The sequence below is a fragment of the Leptosomus discolor genome, chromosome 2, assembly GCF_034619465.1.
Source record: "Leptosomus discolor isolate bLepDis1 chromosome 2, bLepDis1.hap2, whole genome shotgun sequence".
Lineage (NCBI taxonomy): Eukaryota > Metazoa > Chordata > Aves > Leptosomiformes > Leptosomidae > Leptosomus > Leptosomus discolor.
Genome location: NC_141392.1, coordinates 5,535,152 through 5,555,185, shown reverse-complemented (window position 1 = coordinate 5,555,185; position 20,034 = coordinate 5,535,152). Strand labels below are relative to the sequence as shown.

General features: G+C 39.1%; 1 protein-coding gene across 1 annotated transcript in view; it reads right to left on the bottom strand.

Moving 5' to 3' along the window:
• Nucleotides 1-412: 412 nt before the first annotated feature.
• The window catches only part of PPP1CB (protein phosphatase 1 catalytic subunit beta), a 31,113-nt gene continuing 11,491 nt past the window's right edge, over nt 413-20,034 (bottom strand). The window contains exons 2-8 of the mRNA XM_086461850.1: nt 18,504-18,635; nt 14,867-15,097; nt 14,434-14,538; nt 9,307-9,378; nt 5,725-5,876; nt 4,100-4,234; nt 413-2,824 (exon numbers count right to left, since the gene is read on the bottom strand). Coding sequence (XP_086317976.1) covers nt 2,720-2,824; nt 4,100-4,234; nt 5,725-5,876; nt 9,307-9,378; nt 14,434-14,538; nt 14,867-15,097; nt 18,504-18,635 — 932 coding nt within the window. The 3' untranslated portion in view covers nt 413-2,719. The remainder of the gene's footprint in view (nt 2,825-4,099; nt 4,235-5,724; nt 5,877-9,306; nt 9,379-14,433; nt 14,539-14,866; nt 15,098-18,503; nt 18,636-20,034) is intronic.

The window sequence follows — 20,034 nt, the reverse complement described above, 5'->3', positions numbered from 1 at the left end:
AAAGAGTTAGTTTTATCTGAGCATAATTGGATTCGTGTTCATTTTCTACCTTTTCCAGAACAGACAATAGTAAAAATCCTAAAGATCTACACTAACATTGTAAACTTAAACTGAAGCAGTATGGTGAGTTCTGTTACGCATCTGATGCTCCTGACTTGCATTTAGTATGGAATATAAAACACACCCGTAGGGGTAAGTTTATTGAATCATGTATTTTTTTTTTCTGCAATACAGGATGATGAGGGATGTTAGCAGATGTCCCAACTCCCCAGAAGTCAAAACAGCACTCAAATCCTTTGCAAGTGATTGCTGCTATACAAAAATAGCAATTCTTCAGAATACCACCACCAGATCCAGCTCCCTAGTGCCGTAAAATAAACTAAGGATTTCCTATTTCTTTAGGACACATAAGAAGGCCTGGAGACTTTATTTTCCTTTTGACATAGCATCTGGAATACAAGCGAGCATGTCAGGTACTCACATAACATACAGCTTTACACCTGGACATTTCATGATACAGAAGACATTGTTCCAGAAACTAAGGAAAAAATGGAAAAGTGTTAATCCAGATGTTTGGTAACACAATGCTTCTTACAATAGAGGCTGGCACTTGGTAAAACCCAGCGTTCCCAAAACTTCTACAACTAAACCTGAAGTAAGCAATGACTTAAGAGCAGGAAGTTACCCTGTCAAGGCTTACAGAACAGATTTCATCAATTACCTTGTCACAACCTGAAGCTACTCTCACTGACACAGCTCTCGTCACTGACTTTCAAGAACAAGTGTCTTTGAGCAGTATCAGAAGAAATCTACATTCTATTTTATGTATTGAAACTCTGGTGCTTGCTTCAAGGTGGGGTAAATTAAACCACTGTTCAAAACCACAGATCATTTCAATATAAATCAATAACATGTACATGCTGTATGGTTTTTGTGGCATCTTGTTTGGTTTGGGGTTTTTTGGTTTTGTTTTGTTTTTTTTTGTTTAAAACCAACAAACTCCATACTTCTGGAGTAACAGTAAGGTACATTAAAATAACCAGTCAGACTTCATTCAAATGAATTAGACAACTTTTACTAAATGAAAAAACCTACATTTAAAATATGCATTTAAAACAAAATGGAATTAGAAAAGAGACTTAAATCCATTTTAAAGAACTTGCTCACTGTGTCAGAAATCAATATATCTCTTGCATTATATAATGTGCCAGTTCATAAAATGTAAGTTACCAGAGTCTTCAATTTAACATTTTCAAAGACAATACTGAAGTCAAGAGTTTTACATCTACTGATGCACATTTAGAATGGTATAAATCTGAAACCTTCCCCCAAAGAATCTTACAAATTTTACAATATTCAATAAAAGCTTTTGTAGTTATATCCAATAAGTATTGCAACCTAAAGCATCACAAATCTGTGCCTTTCATTTATCCTATTGTAAGTTTTGTATCTTCTCTGTATCCTGCCATGTGCCAATTTTAACTCTAAGAAAGGAGAGAACTGAAAAGAAATACTGCATAACTCTTGATCATGTACAGAAATTATTGCTACTATAGTACACTACAAAGCAGAAGTTTATACAATAGTATATGAAATTTGATCATGAAAATCCAAAGGATAGAATCTTTAGTGACATAAGCCTTATAATCACGTTGGACCATGTTGGACATTCCCATAGCATGTTCAGCTCACCACTCGTCAGCTAGCCTCCTGTCTGTCGATGAACATCCATTTAAACACACCCACTTATGAAAAAGAACATCAGCTTTCAAAGGCTTAGCAAACAAGGATCTTCATGTTCTGTGGAACTATGTAAGATGAATTTTGATGCAGGTAGGGAATTACCTGGAAGCTAAGCATGCCAAAAGGTGTTTCATGCTAATAAAACTAAAGCCAAGGTACCACATAATCAAGTTACCAACTAATAGGCAATACCATTTTTGTCCTAAGTTAAATGAAGTGCCATAGCACAGGGTAACGTCAATAATTTAAAATAGTGTAGTGCACAAATTCCTTGAGTGGCAGTTGAAGTTAAAAAGTCAAGACAGGTTTCTCTGTCTCAATTTACATTGGCTGTCACGCTGTCCAGTCTGGGCCTTTTGGACTTAAGTTTGCCTTTTAACCACTACCGTCCTATAAATTTTGCATTATAATTGGGCACACATTTGGGCGGCATTTATGAACAACAGGGGGCTAGGGGGAGGATAAGAGATCAATGGCTGTTCTAAAAAGCCCCTTCCTTACTTCAATTTCAAAGAGAGAGCCGGGAAATAAGACTAGATACCATATTTGCATCATTCTAGCTACAAAATAACCAAAGTAAAAGCAATCAAGCAACAGTAAGACCACATTACACAAATGGAACATCATGCTCTCATCTGGTTTAACTATTACATCAAGTTTTAACTGGGATGTTGGTCAACTTTAAAAACCGTGGTAAATGTGAATATGTAGTTGCAATAGTTTTTTCCTAATATTTTTTTTTTAACTCTATGCTGGATATTAGAACTTGGAGCTATACTTGTTACAATACAGTGTCGCACATCTTTCTACTAGAAAAAATTAATAAAGATCCTTTACCCGTCTCTTTAAGTTAAACGTGTGACATCATAAAGGGTGTCAAATGGCTGGATGGTTTTACAGTGCACACCTATTATATACTGTAATATGGAGTTTTGTCCTTGACAGATCTGATGGTGTTTCTACATTATTCCTTTCTTCACCTCTTCTTCGGTGGATTAGCTGTGCGAGGTGGAGTGACTGGACGCCCAGAATTCAGTCCACCATACTGGTACTTGGCTTTCTTTTCAGATGGTTTCAATATCTTAGAGAAAATAAAGAAGTTCTTTTGAGTCAGTGACAACCAAGAACATTTCAAATACTGTTAAGCCAACATGAAATCTCATTCAGCAGGAACAAGAAGGGTGAGGGCAGGGGAGAATTACATCACAATCCTACAAATTTTTTAATCCTACATACAACAATAATACTAATTCCAAATCCTTCTAATTCTATCGCTATGTTGGGGTGGGAAGGGGAAAGAAAAGGGGCTGAAAACACATCCAGGACTGAGTAGGGATTAAAATCTGATCAGAGTAACCACAGAATCACAGAATGTTAGGGGGTTGAAGGGACCTCGAAAGATCATCCAGTCCAACCCCCCTGCCAGAGCAGGACCACCTAGACTGGGTCACACAGGAACGCGTCCAGGCGGGTTTTGAATGTCTCCAGAGAAGGAGACTCCACAACCTCTCTGGGCAGCCTGTTCCAGGGCTCTGTCACCCTCACAGGGAAAAAGTTTTTCCTTATGTTCATGTGGAACCTCCTGTGCTCCAGCTTGTACCCGTTGCCCCTTGTCCTGTCATCGGCCATCACCGAGAAGAGCCCGGCTCCATCCTCCTGACACTCGCCCTTTATGTATTTGTAAACATTATTGAGGTCACCCCTCAGTCTCCTCCAAGCTCAAGAGACCCAGCTCCCTCAGCCTTTCATCGTAAGGGAGATGTTCCACCCCCTTCATCACCTTTGTGGCTCTGCGCTGGACTCTTTCCAGCAGTTCCTCGTCCTTCTTGACCTGAGGGGCCCAGAACTCGGCACACTATTCCAGATGGGGTCTCACCAGGGCAGAGCAGAGGGGGAGGAGAACCTCTATCGACCCTACTGACCACATCCCTTCTAACACACCCCAGGATGCCACTGGCCTTCTTGGCCATGAGGGCACATTGCTGGCTCATGGTCATCCTGCTGCCCATCAGGAGCACACTAAAAGGGTCCCAATCGTCTATTAGTCTGAACAATTAGGTACTCTGATCACTAGGTATGACTAAAAAGAAACATCCAATTAAACAAGGAAATGACCCTCTGACTAGAGGGAATAACTTAATATGGAAGAGTTTGGAAAACAGCAAATCCCACGCAGTTCTCTGGAGAGCAGCTGGTTTGCAGTTCTAATTGTCCACAAACCCCAGCCTGCTGGGCAGCCCTTTCTGTAGCTCAAGTATATTACCCTGGACTAACCATAAGCATGTCAAGAAGTGAACTAAGTAAGTCCATACAGCCCAATACCTAATGCAATACTTGATGGACAAATATATCATACCTGAAAGGAACACATCAGAGTTTCATCCACACTCATCATGCCCCCTGCATTGTCAAACTCTCCACAATAATTTGGAGCTGAGAATAGGGTGACCAACTGCCGTTTAGCAAAGAATTCATATCCATCTTCAACCACCTGTCAATACCAGAGAAATCAATACGGGTCACACAAAAATTCTGAAGAAAAAAGCCAGTCTCGAGGCAAACAAGACTTATACTAAGGAAATTACACAAACTCATCAAGAAGGTATTTTATGTCTTGGCTTTCAGACAGGACAGGTTCAGTCATGTTTTATCTGGACACCGAATGCCAAATCAGGTAGCTTAAGCTGTCTGACGCTTCCAGTGTTAGATATGCATCAGTTTGTTCAATGTTTTTATATTTGAAGTCCGACTATTCACTGCCAGTTTAAGGATTCCTAGCATTTTATGGTTTATACACAGAATGTGGGATGTTTGCCCTATTAGTTCAGAGCACACAAGGTCTGGATACCATCTTCATTGCAACTGTAGCCATTAAGTTTCACTTACACTGGTGTTGACACAAACTTCAAGTGTAGGCTTTTATATAGTTTTGATGCTCTAAATGCAAAGTGATTCCACCATATTTTCTCTAAGAGCATAATTCACCTTTAAAATAGTGCAAGTACTATGATGCATCAGCTAAGGACGTTTCCACTTCCCCAAAATAGAAGCCTCACATTATAATGTCGTGAAACTAGTGCACCAACTGCTCACCTTGGTCCAATCACCATGGTCTTTTAGAAGATGTTATACTTCTTTTATAAAGAAGTGATTATGTGAATACAGTTAAAAGAATCTTAACACCCATTCCACAGACCAACTAATGTTCTCTAATGTTTTAGCACTAAAACTGCAAGGAGAAATATTTAAGTATACCCAAGCCTAACAGTGACACAGAATAAAAAGCCTATTTTTGTTTCACAGCAAGAGAGAGCTTTTCAAAATGACTAAATAATGAAACCTTATAGAGGAAATTGAAACTTGATGTCCGCCTAACTAGGACACTTGCTTAAAGTAACTTAATAAAAAACACAAAAAAAGGTGTACTTAGAGATTGACGATGCCAAAAATAACCTCACTTTCTGCGCCTTTCAGTAAGCCTATCAATCTATGCTGAAGCACTCTAAATAACTGAACCAAAATGAAGGCAACAGTGAAAGCTTTTATATACAGACTTGTTTGCAGAAACATTCAAAATGCATTTAACACTGCCATAAAGTGAAGCAGAAATAGTGTAAGCCACAACTACCAGAGCTGATTACTTCTGAAAGGGAAGAACTCTGAAACTTCAGTGTAAATCTTCAATTCACATCACTTTGCCACTTTAAATCTAGACACTTTTCCTCTGATGTTCATGTGCAGTCTAACAGTAAGCAGACAACACAAGAGATCAGTGGGGAAATCTAGTGTTATGTATTTCACTGACATTAGATACTGTGTTCAGTATGAGCCAAGAGGACAACACAGCCTTATAGTCCCTTTTTTTCCTAAAAGGAACACAACGCAAAGTAAGTTTCAAACATCTCCTACTGATAAGCAGTGGCAAAGAGGCACAAAGTCTAGAAGGAGAGGCTTTAAGAGCAATAGCAGCATAATTCATACCTGGTGAGCTCGACAGATCAAATCCAGATCGTGACGATTCAGAAATTTACTGACCACATCAGCACCGAAAGTGAAAGAGACCCCACGATCATTTTCACCCCAACCTTGCACATCTTTGTCTGGATCAGACCACAGCAGGTCACACAGCAAGCCTTTGAAAGATAATATAAGTAAAGATGCTAGTCTTAGGAGGTTATCTTTCTGTAATGTAAAACAGTTATTGTAATTACCAAAGCAGCTCTCCTAAAGAAAATAAGCCTTAGCAACAAATTCAGCAATACTTAAACTGCGGCTCAGACAAAAGGTACAGTCTGCATAAGTCTGGAGATTCTTTCCCCCCCTCACCACTGACAGTACCCTGGGATGAAACAAGTCAGAGCCAACTAGTTCCCTGAACTAATATTTAATTCTAATGTTCAGCATGTTTACAGTGAGCATTTGAGGAGTTTAAAAATACTGCAGTGGGTGCGTTTTAAAAGGCAACCATCAATTTCACAGCTCACCAAGAAAGCCTAGCTTGAAAGCTGCAGTAAATTTTAAAATCCTATGCAAGGCCAGCCATAAATACAGCAAATAAACTTGTACCACAAGTTTATGAACATGGAACAGCTTGGATTCTTACCTTTCTTACCATACATGAAGAACCTTACATGCCTAAACCAAAATTTAACATGGCAGAATTCTGATATATTGTGGCAGGTAGCACTTTCAGTTTGCTTGGACTACCACTGACTTTTCAAAAAGCCTCACGCCAAACAGTCTGGAATCCAAATCAGAACAATAAACCTCTCTGGTGTTTTAGCACTGGTCAAGATCTTTTTTTCTGCTGCCAACCAAAGGTCAGCTAACTTTGGAGTTAGAACTGGGTACCAAAAAAATTTCTCTAGGACAACTGCAATGCCATTTTACACAGACCTTCCAAAGCATTTTCACATGAGAAAGACCCAGGACAACTCGATACAGCACAAACCAAAAAGCATTCAACATATATTTCATAGTTTTCCATGAAATTGTACTTTCTTTACCTGTGATACTTAAGAGCACTGTTTCACATTCCGAAGAGATGCCAGGCTCGTTTATCTGGCACGCAGAAGTTTGATTTACAATTATGTCTGGTTATGCACTAAACAAAATATTGAAGACTATTTCTTAAAGAACAGACCCTTCAAGTTGTAATCAAGCAAAACTAATGTCTGAAACCTACTGTGCAACTACACCATTTTGCATTTACATCCAGCTATCAAATGGTCTTTGGTACCAGTCACAGTTCCTCTCTAGCAGAGGCTAAGACTTCATTTGCTTGTAGAAGACAAAGAATAGAGCAAGTACAAGGGCATTTTAGATAAAATATCTACCTAGAAACAAACTACTGAATACAGATAGCATATGACAAAGTTACCTTACTGAAATTTAGTTCTAAATTGAGTAACAAGTTTTTCAAAACAGAATAGTTGCACTGCAATTCCTAACGGTTTCTTACAATGAATTTCCAACAAGTGACAGAAGCTGCTTGCCTCACCTGCTTAGGAAGCACTTCCTCTTCTATTCTCTCCCCAAAATAAAACAATCTCTAGAGTTATACACAGCAATACGCAAATCTCTTCTATAATCTTTAGCAGTGGTGTAACAGAACCCTGCAACACGCTTGTCTAAACTAAACCAGGCTGCCCAAGTACATTTATACTTTAACATGCAACATCTACCACTGCAATAGCTTGGCTGACCAGGAGCACACCATAACACAGCTGATACGAGACATTAGAGATTACAGAAAAGAGAATTACAGTTTCCTAATAAGCAAATGGTTTGCAATGCTGACCGAAACCCATAGTTTATACCTTGGCCTCACAAAATGCAAATTACTTTAACTCTTACCAAAGGCAAGCAATTTAAGTTGGAACACAGAATCAGATTTGAGCAAAAAGCTTCCAAACCACCATAAAAATGCCACCAAAATACGAGGCCTTTAATTCGCAGTGGAGGTTGAAAAGGCTTTTTTTCATCAGGCTAGAAGAAACGATCAAAACGATCTAATCTCCTCAGCACAAGCCACAGGAACAACCACCAAGAATTTCTGTACCAACATAAATATTCATCAAATGAAATCCCTCCACAAAGGCATAGCTTTTCAGGATTTGAGACCACTTCAGTTTATTTTTAAGTTTTTCCACAAGATTTACTTCCTTCTGTTGTACTGCTTGCCTTAAGTAGGTCCAAAAGGCCAAGGCCTTCTGTGTGTCTGTACCATAGGCACACGTGCCTCTGATGGGACATTTCATTTTATCTCTGCTGCTAAACATCCGGCTGCTGCTTCTGAAAGCAAAACTAAGACTGCAAACCACTCTGTAGATCAAAAGCTTTTTTTTAACTTTCTATACTTATTTTTAGGAGTTCCTAAGAATACATACAATTTCAGTGGAGTGTCCATGGAAACCAGTACATTCTGCAAGGGCATTCCTGAAGTGGGGGTGGCTGAAGCAGTACTATCAGCCTGTTGAATAGAACTACCTTTTCTGAGAGCTCTGATAAATGTAAAGATTGACTTGTTTGTACTGACATTTATTTGGTTATGCATTGAGTGAATAAGTAGCACAAATGGAAGAACAATGTAGTAATTTATACTACAGAAACACTCATTCACCAGTCTAGTAATGCTTTGCAGCATGAAGTGCGTATATACCAGCTTGCACAGAAATGTTGTTGTTTCAGGGACAGTAGATATATTAGTATTAGTCCCTGAATTACTCCTATGCATCAGCACTGAGGAACATTACAGGAAGTAGAATTCTTTTATTCCAAGGTGTAGCTGTAACTGCAATTTGTGTTTCAAAAAAGGTTTAGATGTGGTATCTCCTCTGAAAGTTAATTTCAGACCACTGTGGAAATCAACACTTTAAAAGATACCCTATTGTACTGCTTGACAGTCTTTTCAATCCACTGGTAACAAAATTTGGAATAAACGGGACACTGAGGAAAGATGATGAATCCACTCAGAATACTGCAGAGAAAGCACTGGCAATTTTCATCCAATATCTATATACAAGGTATTAATATATTAGTAGAAGAACATTTCAGGACTAGCACATTGATACAAGCAATTGAAATCCCAACTGCAGTGCAGTGGGAGCTATACTTCACAAATTTAAAGAGGAAGGACACATGCCGCCAAATAGAAGCCCAAATACTTCAAATAATACTCATGAAGCTTTAAACACTTATGTTCTTTGGTAGACTAAAAGGTTTAGGTGTGCCTAACCAAGGCAAGAAAAAAGAACCAGCTGTTTAGTTTCACTTGATCTTTCATTAGATTTCTAAGTTTGTTTCAAGGCAAACCTGTGGATAATTTATCCAAAGTTGGATAACATATCCTACTCGTATTATGACAAGCAGTAACAAGATGGGCAACAGCCTCTAGCATACCAGGTAACTTGGCCATCAAGAGGAACAAGACTCATGCCCTACACAGACGTCTAGGGATACTGTACTGTGAACAGAGGTTGTGCTAAGTCACTGCATTGCCTGTACAAAAATTGTACTGTTTAATCATTAAAACCTATTTACAGTAAATTTCACGTCACTAACCTGTGTCAGGAACATCTGTAGGTCTCATAATTCTCCGTATCTGCTCCATTGACTGGAGATCTGGAGACAGTCCTGTAAGTACAAGAAAACAAGTGACTTATCTACACATTTTACCTGTAAAAAGGGTTCCAGAGAATACACAACTAGAGGTTCAAAGTCATACAGCATCCATTGTTTCCACTGTAATATAAAGAAAAGACAGTTTGCTATAAGACAATTAAGTATCTGAACAGAGAATAAGGCAAGTGAAATTAGACAGGGGTTTTAATAGCTTTCCCACCATCCTTTTAGCCACACAGCGCAGAACTCTAGAATTAAGTACGTTCTCTTAAACAGCTGACTAGAGAGAACCAGTGAAGGCCAGCATTCCCACTATCTAACAATTAAACTGGGTGCAGAATACCTTCTTTACAACACCCTTACTTTGTAAAAGCTAAAGGAAAACCCCCTACCCAGCTTTAAAAGACCACAGGCCAAAGGAGCCTGCAGGTGTGACTGCAATCACAAGTCACTTATCCGTATTTCACTATTTTACCACACAGCAGCCGAGCAGCAGTCACCGAGTGCTGTACATGTATTGCAGTTGGACAGCCTAGTATTCATAAGGAGCACAGAGCGGGTCAGCTACTTGAGCTCAGCCGCTCGGTCATTGATAAAATCCCAGGACCTTGATTACTCAAAACCTCATTTATCACAAAGACACAGCTCATTTTGTATAGTTTTGCCATATCAACACCTAATTACAGCCAAAGCATGGGATTTCAAAGCCACCCTTTGAACAGTTTAAGTACACCCTCCAGAGCTTTTCTACTTGAGGCATGCAGGTGTGAAAGGGAGCCTACTAGATGCTCTAGCATCCTAACATGTCCTTAAATAAGGGTCCTAAGGTGACTTAAACGACTTAGGCCAAGATCACCTAATTGAGAAAGGTGCAAATTTGGAAATAGAGCACAGAGACCTCATTTGTGAAGAAACGTGTTTCACATCAGCAAGCCATATCCATTTGACTCAGTCCAGAACTTTGAACATGATAAAAGAAAATCTGTCACTGGAAAGGAGTCACCGCATAGAATGATTTCAGTTGACGTAAGTTTGCACAGTGGCAACGTACATGTTACAGGAACAATGACTACAATGCATTTGACAAAGACTTGAGGAACTTTTCTTCAAGTATTAAGATTTTAGATTATTTTTGTTGAAGCAGTCTCATGATAAAAGCCTTCTATCCTCATCAGCTTGATAAAGCTGTCTTCACAATATTACCTTGAGTTTGTGAAGGATGGCAGGAATCTTACATTAAATAGCGTGTCAAAGGAGTTTTAGTCCATTCTACTTACATGACAATAGAGGGATAGTAATAGAAATTCAAGTAGATAATCAGCTTTTAAACTTTGACCAAATTACCACTTCCCCCTTCCTCAGAACCACTTGCATGCAGATTACACTAGCACAAAGGTATGTGGATTTACTCTGATTCTACCAAGCACCACACCCCAAGATAGTAATGGACAATTTCAGTGAAAAAAGAACAACCAGTCTGTGACCTTCTACGAGGTTACAGCTCTCAGCATTGCAGGCTGCACCCCAAACGTTGTTCTTTAAAAGAAAGTACGTTATTACAAACCAGGTCTCAACCCTGCAGCTGTTAATTTTGGTGCTATTTTACACCACCGTAAAACAGCAAAAGCCCACAAAACTGCCTGCATGTTTGCAGACCTCTTTGTAACCACCCAAGAAGTGGTCTTGTCCCAAATATCGTCTTAACTATGCCTGCACAAAACAAAATAGCTAATGTCTCAAAGTCAGATCTACAGACCAAAGTTGTCCTTCATTTCATGCTGATCATGTACAACACAATGCAAACACAGGCTACTTGAGCTCACTGTCAAGCTGCTGCCACCACAGTGATTGTTGCAACCTACTGTGTACTGAAAGAAAACTGGGAAGTACACGATTGAATTAAGTTGTCTTGTCACACAATAACAGCTAAGCACAGGAAAAGTATCTTTCAGTATACTATCTCCTTGAAGCGTAAGAGCACCCCTGCCCTAAGGGAAACAGAAAATGAGTTGTCATTACTCCTGGCAGACTCATCAAATCCAGGCTCTAAATCTCAACCACTCCCCGGTCAGGTGAAATTGATAAAGAGCGATGGTTACTTATTTTTATAGTGTCCAGGAAGCTTATCAGATCAGGTCTCTGGACATTACATAAGATTATCAAACAGACTTTACCTTCAACATACATTTATCATTAATGTTGCAGGAAAAACAGAATTCTAGAGCTTGAAAATACTATATAAATCCAGTATTCTACTACACAAACATGACTGCCATCTCAGAGCTTAAATTCAATGTGCTAAGACCAACATGACACTACAACATAGACTTCACTTACAGAAACTTGAAAGCAACCACATAAGGTCTCTAAAGATTAGAATTGGAGTGTGGTGTCACAGAAAAGAGGACAATACTGTATAGAATACAAAGCAGAGCAAAGGGGAGAAGTTGGGAACGGTTATGGAATAAGCTGTAATGAAGCGAGATAAAGAGCAAAGTCAGAAGAAAGTCGAGAGGAAAGTCTGGACAGCCTTAAGAAAAGGGCAAAATATGACTTGTATGAGCAATGTGGAAAGACAGAGAAGAGAGGAGGACATGATGGGAAGAATACCATGAAAGATCCTTTCAGCAGCATGAACATTTGGAGACAGGGATGGCAAGAGAGGTTTGATTTATACTGTGAGACAGAGAACTCAAAATGCCCAGATGCCCAGAAAAGCCCAGGATTTTAAGCTATTGTAGATAGCCTACTGGGGTAAGTTAGGTGCCTTTGTTTTACTATGTTATGCGGTTTTGCAAAGTTTTATTATATATCCCAGAGGACAATATTTTTAAAATAAACTATGCAAAAATGCGCAATATAGTAAAAAAGGCACCTACCTTATATCTACATGCTAGCTTCAACCTCCAGCAGAGTTGAATGGTTTTGTGTTGCTGCCTCAGTGTTTATTATAGTAGTAACATCATGAAAAGGCGTTGACAGTCCATGACTTCATGAGATCTGGAATGCAGTTTGGATAGGATTGGAGAAGAGCGAACAAAGGGCAAAACTTATTTACGTGCTGAATGTCTACACTCATTTATTCGGAGCACACAGCACATTTAGTAATCTTTTCACTTTTATTTCACAGCTGCAGATCAGTTGTGAGTGAGTTATTTTCAGTTACAGACGAAGCCTGTACAAGTTCAAGGGACAGTTAGCATTCAATAAAGTAAATATCGCTTTTCATAAGAGCATCCTTAAAGTACACTACGCACAAAAAAGTTTTCCTACTTGATTAAACAAGAGGTTAATCCCCCCAATACATATATAACAAAACTTAATTTTTTTTTTCTTGAAAAATAGCTTTCTAAGCTTCTTGCTCCTAACCCAGGTCTCAAGTGCATATACACACAACACTAAGTCTTGCCGCAGGACACAGCATTCTACTCTACCTGCTAAGCTTCCCTGATTACCTTCTACCACCCACCTAAGCTTGTTGGCCTGAAACACCACAGTATTTTGTCATCATTCATTCTCTACTGTTTCCCAAACAAAACAAAATTCAAAAAAAGTGTAATGATAGTAAAAGAATAATTCCTTCGCAGCTTCTTTGGAAACAAATGGATTGCACGGTTTCAGCCACTGATAATTAGCTACCTCAGTGAGAAGTGATTTTTGTATCTCACATTTTTAAAATTAATTATGAAATCTAGTTCATAAAATAGGTACCAGTTCTTAAAAAAGAAAAGATATCACACCACACTGATAGAGAACAAGATGAAAAGATGACCTGTCAGCAAACAAGTACTTTCTCTAACATGTCAATTCTACCTAGAGACTGGCAGACTCAACTGTCTATCATTGCATTAACTCTGTATTTACAGAGCCACGGCAATGCCTCCGAGCATATTATGCATAAGACTCTGATAGCTTATACTAGCAGGCACTGAAGGCAGAAGCTTTCAGTACAAGGTGCAAGAAGAGCGAGGATCATTTTTACAGCACATTCCATACAGACAAAGCCCTTGCAGAGATACTTGTAATTACTAAAGGCAGGATGGCAGCCATCAATACAACCTCATAAAGTCTGGAAGAGTATGCTCAGGAATTTTCTGATTTCCAATTCCAAATGGAGCTGTTTGGTCAAACTAGAGGTTTCTGCAGTGCTCTCACTTCCACTGATCTCTAATTATCTCACTAACACAGGTGAGATAGCCAGACCATCTCTGGGTCACTCAGTGCAAGGCATCAAGTTGCTTATTAATGGAGGTAGTCTCAAAAACAGCTGCAAAAAGGCAGGATGACTTACTACAAGTAACTTGAAAATGTTGTCAATTGTTTGACTCTGCAAGATCCTGAAAACCTGTAAGCATCATTGCCTGTAAAAACACAGGGAATCCTCTTCTACATAGAAGAGCATCCAAGTTAAGTTCCAATATTCAGACAAGTCACAAGCCTTGGGCAGATCAATACCAAACACTTTTTTTCACTACAACAACGGGACAGCACTGGGATAGGTGCCCACAGGACACAGATTTCCCAATAACAGAAGTATGATGGAGTCAGAGCAAGCCATGGCTGACCTGCTCTAGTGTTACCAAATGTCTGTCCTCAAGCAGCAGCCTTGACCACGCGGCCTCAGAGGTCCCTTCCACCAACATCTTATGAAACCAGCTAAAGAGGTCACAACTACAGAGCTGGGGTTACCTGTGAAAGTTATTCTTTCACTTCACTGCTAGGGATGCCAATGTTAGCTAAGGCTGCAGTGATAGATGGTAACAAGTCATGAGGTGAATCAGGCAAGCATTCCAGCATTCAGTATCCTTCAGAGGGACATACTCAGCGGAATACTTACAGATGCACTTGCCCCTCAGGCACAGAGGGCCATGTGTATGAGGCAAGAATGACATCTGTCTGCTGCCAGGTGCACAGGAAAGCAAAAGGCACTAACAGTGACCTTTACAGACAACGCAAGGTTTAACATCTCCAGCTAAATATCAGGTATGCACACCCACACTGAATTTGGTAGAGCAGTAATCCAAAGATCAGTTTAGACACAGCCTTTAAAAGCAGTCATCAGCTTACCTCCATGACAGCAGAAGATCTTCTCATCCACAATGGCTGCAATAGGCAGACAGTTAAAACAGTCTGTGAAGGTCTTCCACAGCTTAATGTTAAATCTCCGCTTGCCTACAAGAACAGTGTGTGACATTAGCAAGAGAAGGCTGTTTTCTTAAAGCCAACCTGAATACATATCACAACCTGACCCAAAACGTTAGCAAACTGTCCTCCCAGGGCTTAGGTTTCCATCTCCTGCAACAGCCTTTCAAGGACAGCAGAAGAGCAAATGATAATTCTCTAGAGTGACTTTAACCTTGTTTTGAAATGTACTTTTAGAAAGTTTCAAAGCAGGTTCACAGAATGTTGAAATCCTTGCAGTACAAGTCACTACTAGAAGTGTCTCCAGAACATAGTATCACTCTGTTACAGTCTTTAAAAAGAAATAGGTTCTGCTTACATTCATCATAGAATCCATAGATCCGATTGATGCTAGCACACTCATGATTTCCTCTTAAGAGAAAGAAGTTTTCCGGGTACTTGATTTTATATGCCAGTAATAGGCAAATTGTTTCCAGAGACTGTTTGCCTCTGTCTACATAATCTCCAAGGAAAAGATAATTAGCTTCTGGTGGGAATCCTCCATATTCAAATAATCGAAGCAAATCTGTATACTGACCATGAATATCACCTGAATAAGAAAACGTATACCAAGGATTAGTGCACAATATAAAGAGTACACAAATCAAGAACTTAAGTCAGCTAATCGCTTTTTATTAATTGATCTTAAAAAAAGCATTAATATTTCCTCTAAAACCAGACAGGCAATAGCTATCAGATAGGTGAGAACCATGTTAATATTACAAACTGAAGCACTCGCTAAATATAAATAACCCATCGTATGCTATGTCAGTTATGAAGCCAATCTGAAAACCAAAAGCTACAGAAGTCTTCACAATTAAGCATCAGCTTTCTAACCAATATCTACTTTGTTCAAATGAAAAGCAATGTCAGAAAGACAACCCCTAATTGAACAGTTATGTGGCGAGGAAGCCAAAGTATTAAGAAAAAAATTAAGTCACATTATTTACTGCAAAAACAGATCAGTAAAGAATCTAGACAGACTGGAGAGAAACTGAACATTGTGCTGGCAGGGAATGCTTACTTCAAAGGTCAACTGCTTGTCCTCCCATAACATTGCTGTACTGAGATCCCCATCTCAAAGCATTTAAGGTAACTCCTCCTTTGATGCAATTATTCGTATAAAAACAGCACAGAGAGTCAAAGACTGACATCCCTTACAAGATATTCAAACTTGCAAGTATATCTTAGGAAAAATAACTGTCATGCTATTTGTCATCCTGCCAAGCTTTAAAATTAAGCAGGCTTTCCATGAAACAGCTCTGTGTTGCAGTTACACCACAGTGTTATCATATCAGACTAGCCAAAGCTGTCTCGGAGCTGCCCATAAGGTCGAAGAAGATACCAAAGCTGCTCTGCAGTAACCTGTAGAATACACACGAGGTATTTCCAGCCGACTGTAGAATTCATTAACAAAGTCACTGAATGCAGACAAGCTATGCAAGAAGCCTTCAGTACAAGCTGTATGCTGTTTAAATTTAGTACCTCCTGCTCCCTTGCACTAAGCATTCCATAAATGCGTTTTCACTTTTGCTGCTTCTTCAGTGGCGAAATCATGACTTTGCTCATTACAGCTGTTGTCCTGCAGAGGGCTAGCTACTATGGCCTTAAAAAGGCAAAAATCCCAACACACACATCTCCACAACGTTTTCCATAGTCTTAAAGAAAACCTGTATGCTGTCCAGTTCAACTCTGAAAGCATATAGGTAAGAACAGTATATAGCTATAGTCCTCTTTGCTCTTCCCATGAGAAATGCAATACTTCCTCCTTTAGGCAGCATTCTTCTATAACTATTTCTAACTCAGGGAGAGGAATCACTCCCCAACTTTCTTCCAGTAACAGGCCACTATCCACTACCCAACTCCAGACACAAGCTGAAGTTTGACTGGCTAACATAATTTTCATATATGTTGCAACAAGAACGATTCCTATTCTACTTGATATTTAGAAATCTCCAGGTCACACCCAAAGAAAGATTCCTCAACAAGTCATTGCTATGCTGAGCTAGTACTCCAGAACTACACTGTCAATACGCTCCCCAGACTTTGTGCCCACCAGAATTAACTACCAAGTAAACGTACCACAGAAAGAGTAGTACAATTGTCTTTATTAGGTGTGTAACTATTTTCAGTTACACATGAGGGACCAAAGCACTTAAGTGTAAAGGAACATCTGATAGAAACAATTTCGTAAAGGGACCAAGCATTTACCAGTCCACTCAACGCACTTGGCATTTTAAAATACAGCTTCCTATGGGCACAAGCTGAATTGAAGTCTACCAGATACAAAGCCTGGCAGTGAAAACTGCACCTATTTTAAAATGGACGTTTACATAAGAATATCTTTCATCTTACATTAAAACACAGCCATTCAAGATGTAAAAGCTTATTTTGAACTGACTTGATTACAAGACAAGACAATTCTATAATGGTTCCCCAGGCATCGCCTGAACACACTAAAACAGTAGTTCAAAGCAGCACAGCTGCATATTTTGCTTTTGGTGAACACGATCATCTTTCTCTCACTTTTATCTAAACACATCTTTGACAACTGCTCTAACATTAAATGTAGATGCACCTGACACTTCCTGGTGCTATCACTGTGTTTGGAATCCAATTTAAAAATAACAAATGCCTGCCTTAACCGTGCATTTGCTACCCTATTATTGTGCACCTAACAGTTCTTTCAACTGTCTCGATTTAAGCAAATGAGAAACTAACTTTGAAAGAGGCTAATTATACTTTGCAGACCTTGACTTATGTACAATCTAAGTATTTAATTTCAGTTTTCATTTTTTCTTTATCTCTGAACATGAGACTACTGTAGTCTTTTCAGTATAGCATAAACAGAACGTGGTAAAGCTGGATTTTACCTTCAACTTTATGCCATTAGGGAAGCTGGTCTGGTTTTTTCTCCCCACCCTACCAAGAAATTAGTAATTTAAAAATTATTTTGCCATTAGCAGTTTGGGGTTTGTTTTCTTGTTTTGTTTTTGGTTTTAAATTGGTGATATCCTCTCTTAACATAAGAAACATTGCTGCATCAGGTCTGCCAGAAGAAAGCCTAGAAAGAAGCTAATCTATCTTTGAGCATGTTGATAATAATAAATTCAAAGACTGCTTCAATTTTAATACTGTGACACTTAAGAAGCCTAATTCAAGAAACTTTACACTTTCTAAGAGTGTGTCTGCTGTTAGCAACTTCAAGGATGACTACAAGCCAGTATTTACAATACTTCCGTAACATTTTTTACAAGCTTGCCTACCTATTAACAACAGGGTACCTTTGAAGAGGTCTAGCATCTTATAAAGGCTTAGAGAGGCAATCATCACACACATTTTAGTTTTATCCATACTTGACAGTAATAATGTTTGCTAAAACTTGCTGTAAAGCTCAAGTAATTTATTACATGGTAACTAAGCCTAATTTAAGTCTGCATCCAGTTTCACTTTTTCAATTGAAAGGCTAACAACACTTTCTTCAACGCTATTTTTGAAGTGTTCCATTTCACAACATGCAAAGATCTTTGTTTTGCTTGTGCTTTGAAGAGAGCAACTAAAACACTAAACATTTGCCTTTTTTTTTTAAAGCAGCTAACTGCTTTCAGAAATAGCGATCAAAGGAGTAGCAGGAGCTCTGTGCAAACAGTCCCTAGGGAAGTACAAGGGACAGGTTGCAAAATTTGCACGAGACTAGGGCACAAGCAGGTCTTATTGCCAACGGAACTTGCTCCTAGAGAGTACTGAGAGCATCAGCAATCTACCAACTGTTAGCTGCCTTTTCTCGACTTAATCCAATCTAAATTGAAAATTACATTTAAGATTGTGAAGACCTCACTCTAATCCGTATCACCCGAGTCAAGGTCACTTGCCTATCTCATTATCCTTCCAACACACCTAGCATGCAGCTAGATTAAAACATCTACATAAAGCACATACACATGAAGTTGACGTACCACAAATTTTCAGAGGTGCCTCTAGTTCCAGGAGAATAGGCTGGCTAAGAAATATTTCTCGTGATTTTATGCACAAGCCCCGAACTTCTGCTTCGGTCATCTGAACGATCTTCCCAGGACGACATCCTCGTACTGAAATGAGACGTTAAACAATTGACGGTAACTATCACACAGATACACAGCAATAGCCAAGTGAGCTGTATTTGAAACCTGTATTTGACAAAAAGCCAGCAGCGCACTCCAACGTATCTACCAAATGTGCTGGAATTATGTATTTCAACTAATTCTAAAATTAATCTCCGGTAGTGGGGTAACCTGTGTTTAAAGGTCTGTATGCATTCCTGTTAAATCAGGTTCTCAGAAAAGAACAATTTAAGCCTTGCTTTCATCCACATTTGAATAAACAGCTTCAAGTGTTTAAATTAACAATCCCATTTTGCTAGAGTATTCACAAGAGGCAAAAAAAATCCCAATAATCGAGATCCTGAAAACACATTCACATTAGCATAAAATAAACTTCTTCAGGACTGTTGAGTTCAACAGGACCAGCTAAATACAAAGAAAAGCCACAGGCACATTTACACTTTCGGCAGCTGAAACTACCATATTAGGAACATCCCACTAAAAACTATGAAAGTTTGATGAAACCTTCATTCATATGTAATGGCTCTTGAGTTACTGGAACCTTTACCTCCAAACAAAGGCATTCTAATTAAACTGAAATTGAATTCCTAGGAATTGAATTCCAGTAAGTCAGGTACTCAGACCCATATTTAGCACTAAGTTTTCAAAAGCATTCACGTGTCACTGCACTCCAACCAACATCCTCTGGGAAGTTTATCTGCAGCTGCTTCTTTCCATAAATATCTGTATGATTCCTCTGTCAGAGGGTTTTAATGTGTCTTTAATGAGGCAGCAAAATAGAACAAATGTGTCTGCATTGTGGCTGATCCAGTTCAGCCTTTCTTCTCAGCATAAACCAAACTTCAGAGTTCAAACTAATAAGCCAGAATGGATCAGTGTCCACAACAGGCGAACACCCTGTTCTGCCTTCTGCTTCAGATGGAATCAGTATTAAACCACAGTAGTACACACACAAGAAGGTGGTATGAAACTTCAGCAGTTCAAACCCCAATGCTTCCAAATGCAAAGATAGTAAGACATTACTTAGTAAAAATTTTAGCAGCAACTTCAGGGAGTCTAGTAAGATAGATTTGCAAACAGAATAGCAAAAACTTGTTCTTCAGACACAAAGTTCCTGGCTTGCCTGCCTCCCCTCTCCAAAACAGAAGAGTAAGCTTGCAACTATTATTTTTTTAAATTAGCATAACCTCCCTTTTCCTTTTATTTCTGCTTAGCTCCTAGAAAATATACTTTACAGGAGATCAGTACTATTACCTACATTGTGCAATGGGGAAAAAAAGGATGCGAGAGGAAACAGTTTGTCCTAGGTCACCTTGTACTACAGTGCAAAGCGTTAAGCTCAGAAAGCTCTCCTCTGGCTACTCCTCCCGGTGCAACCGCACGTCCG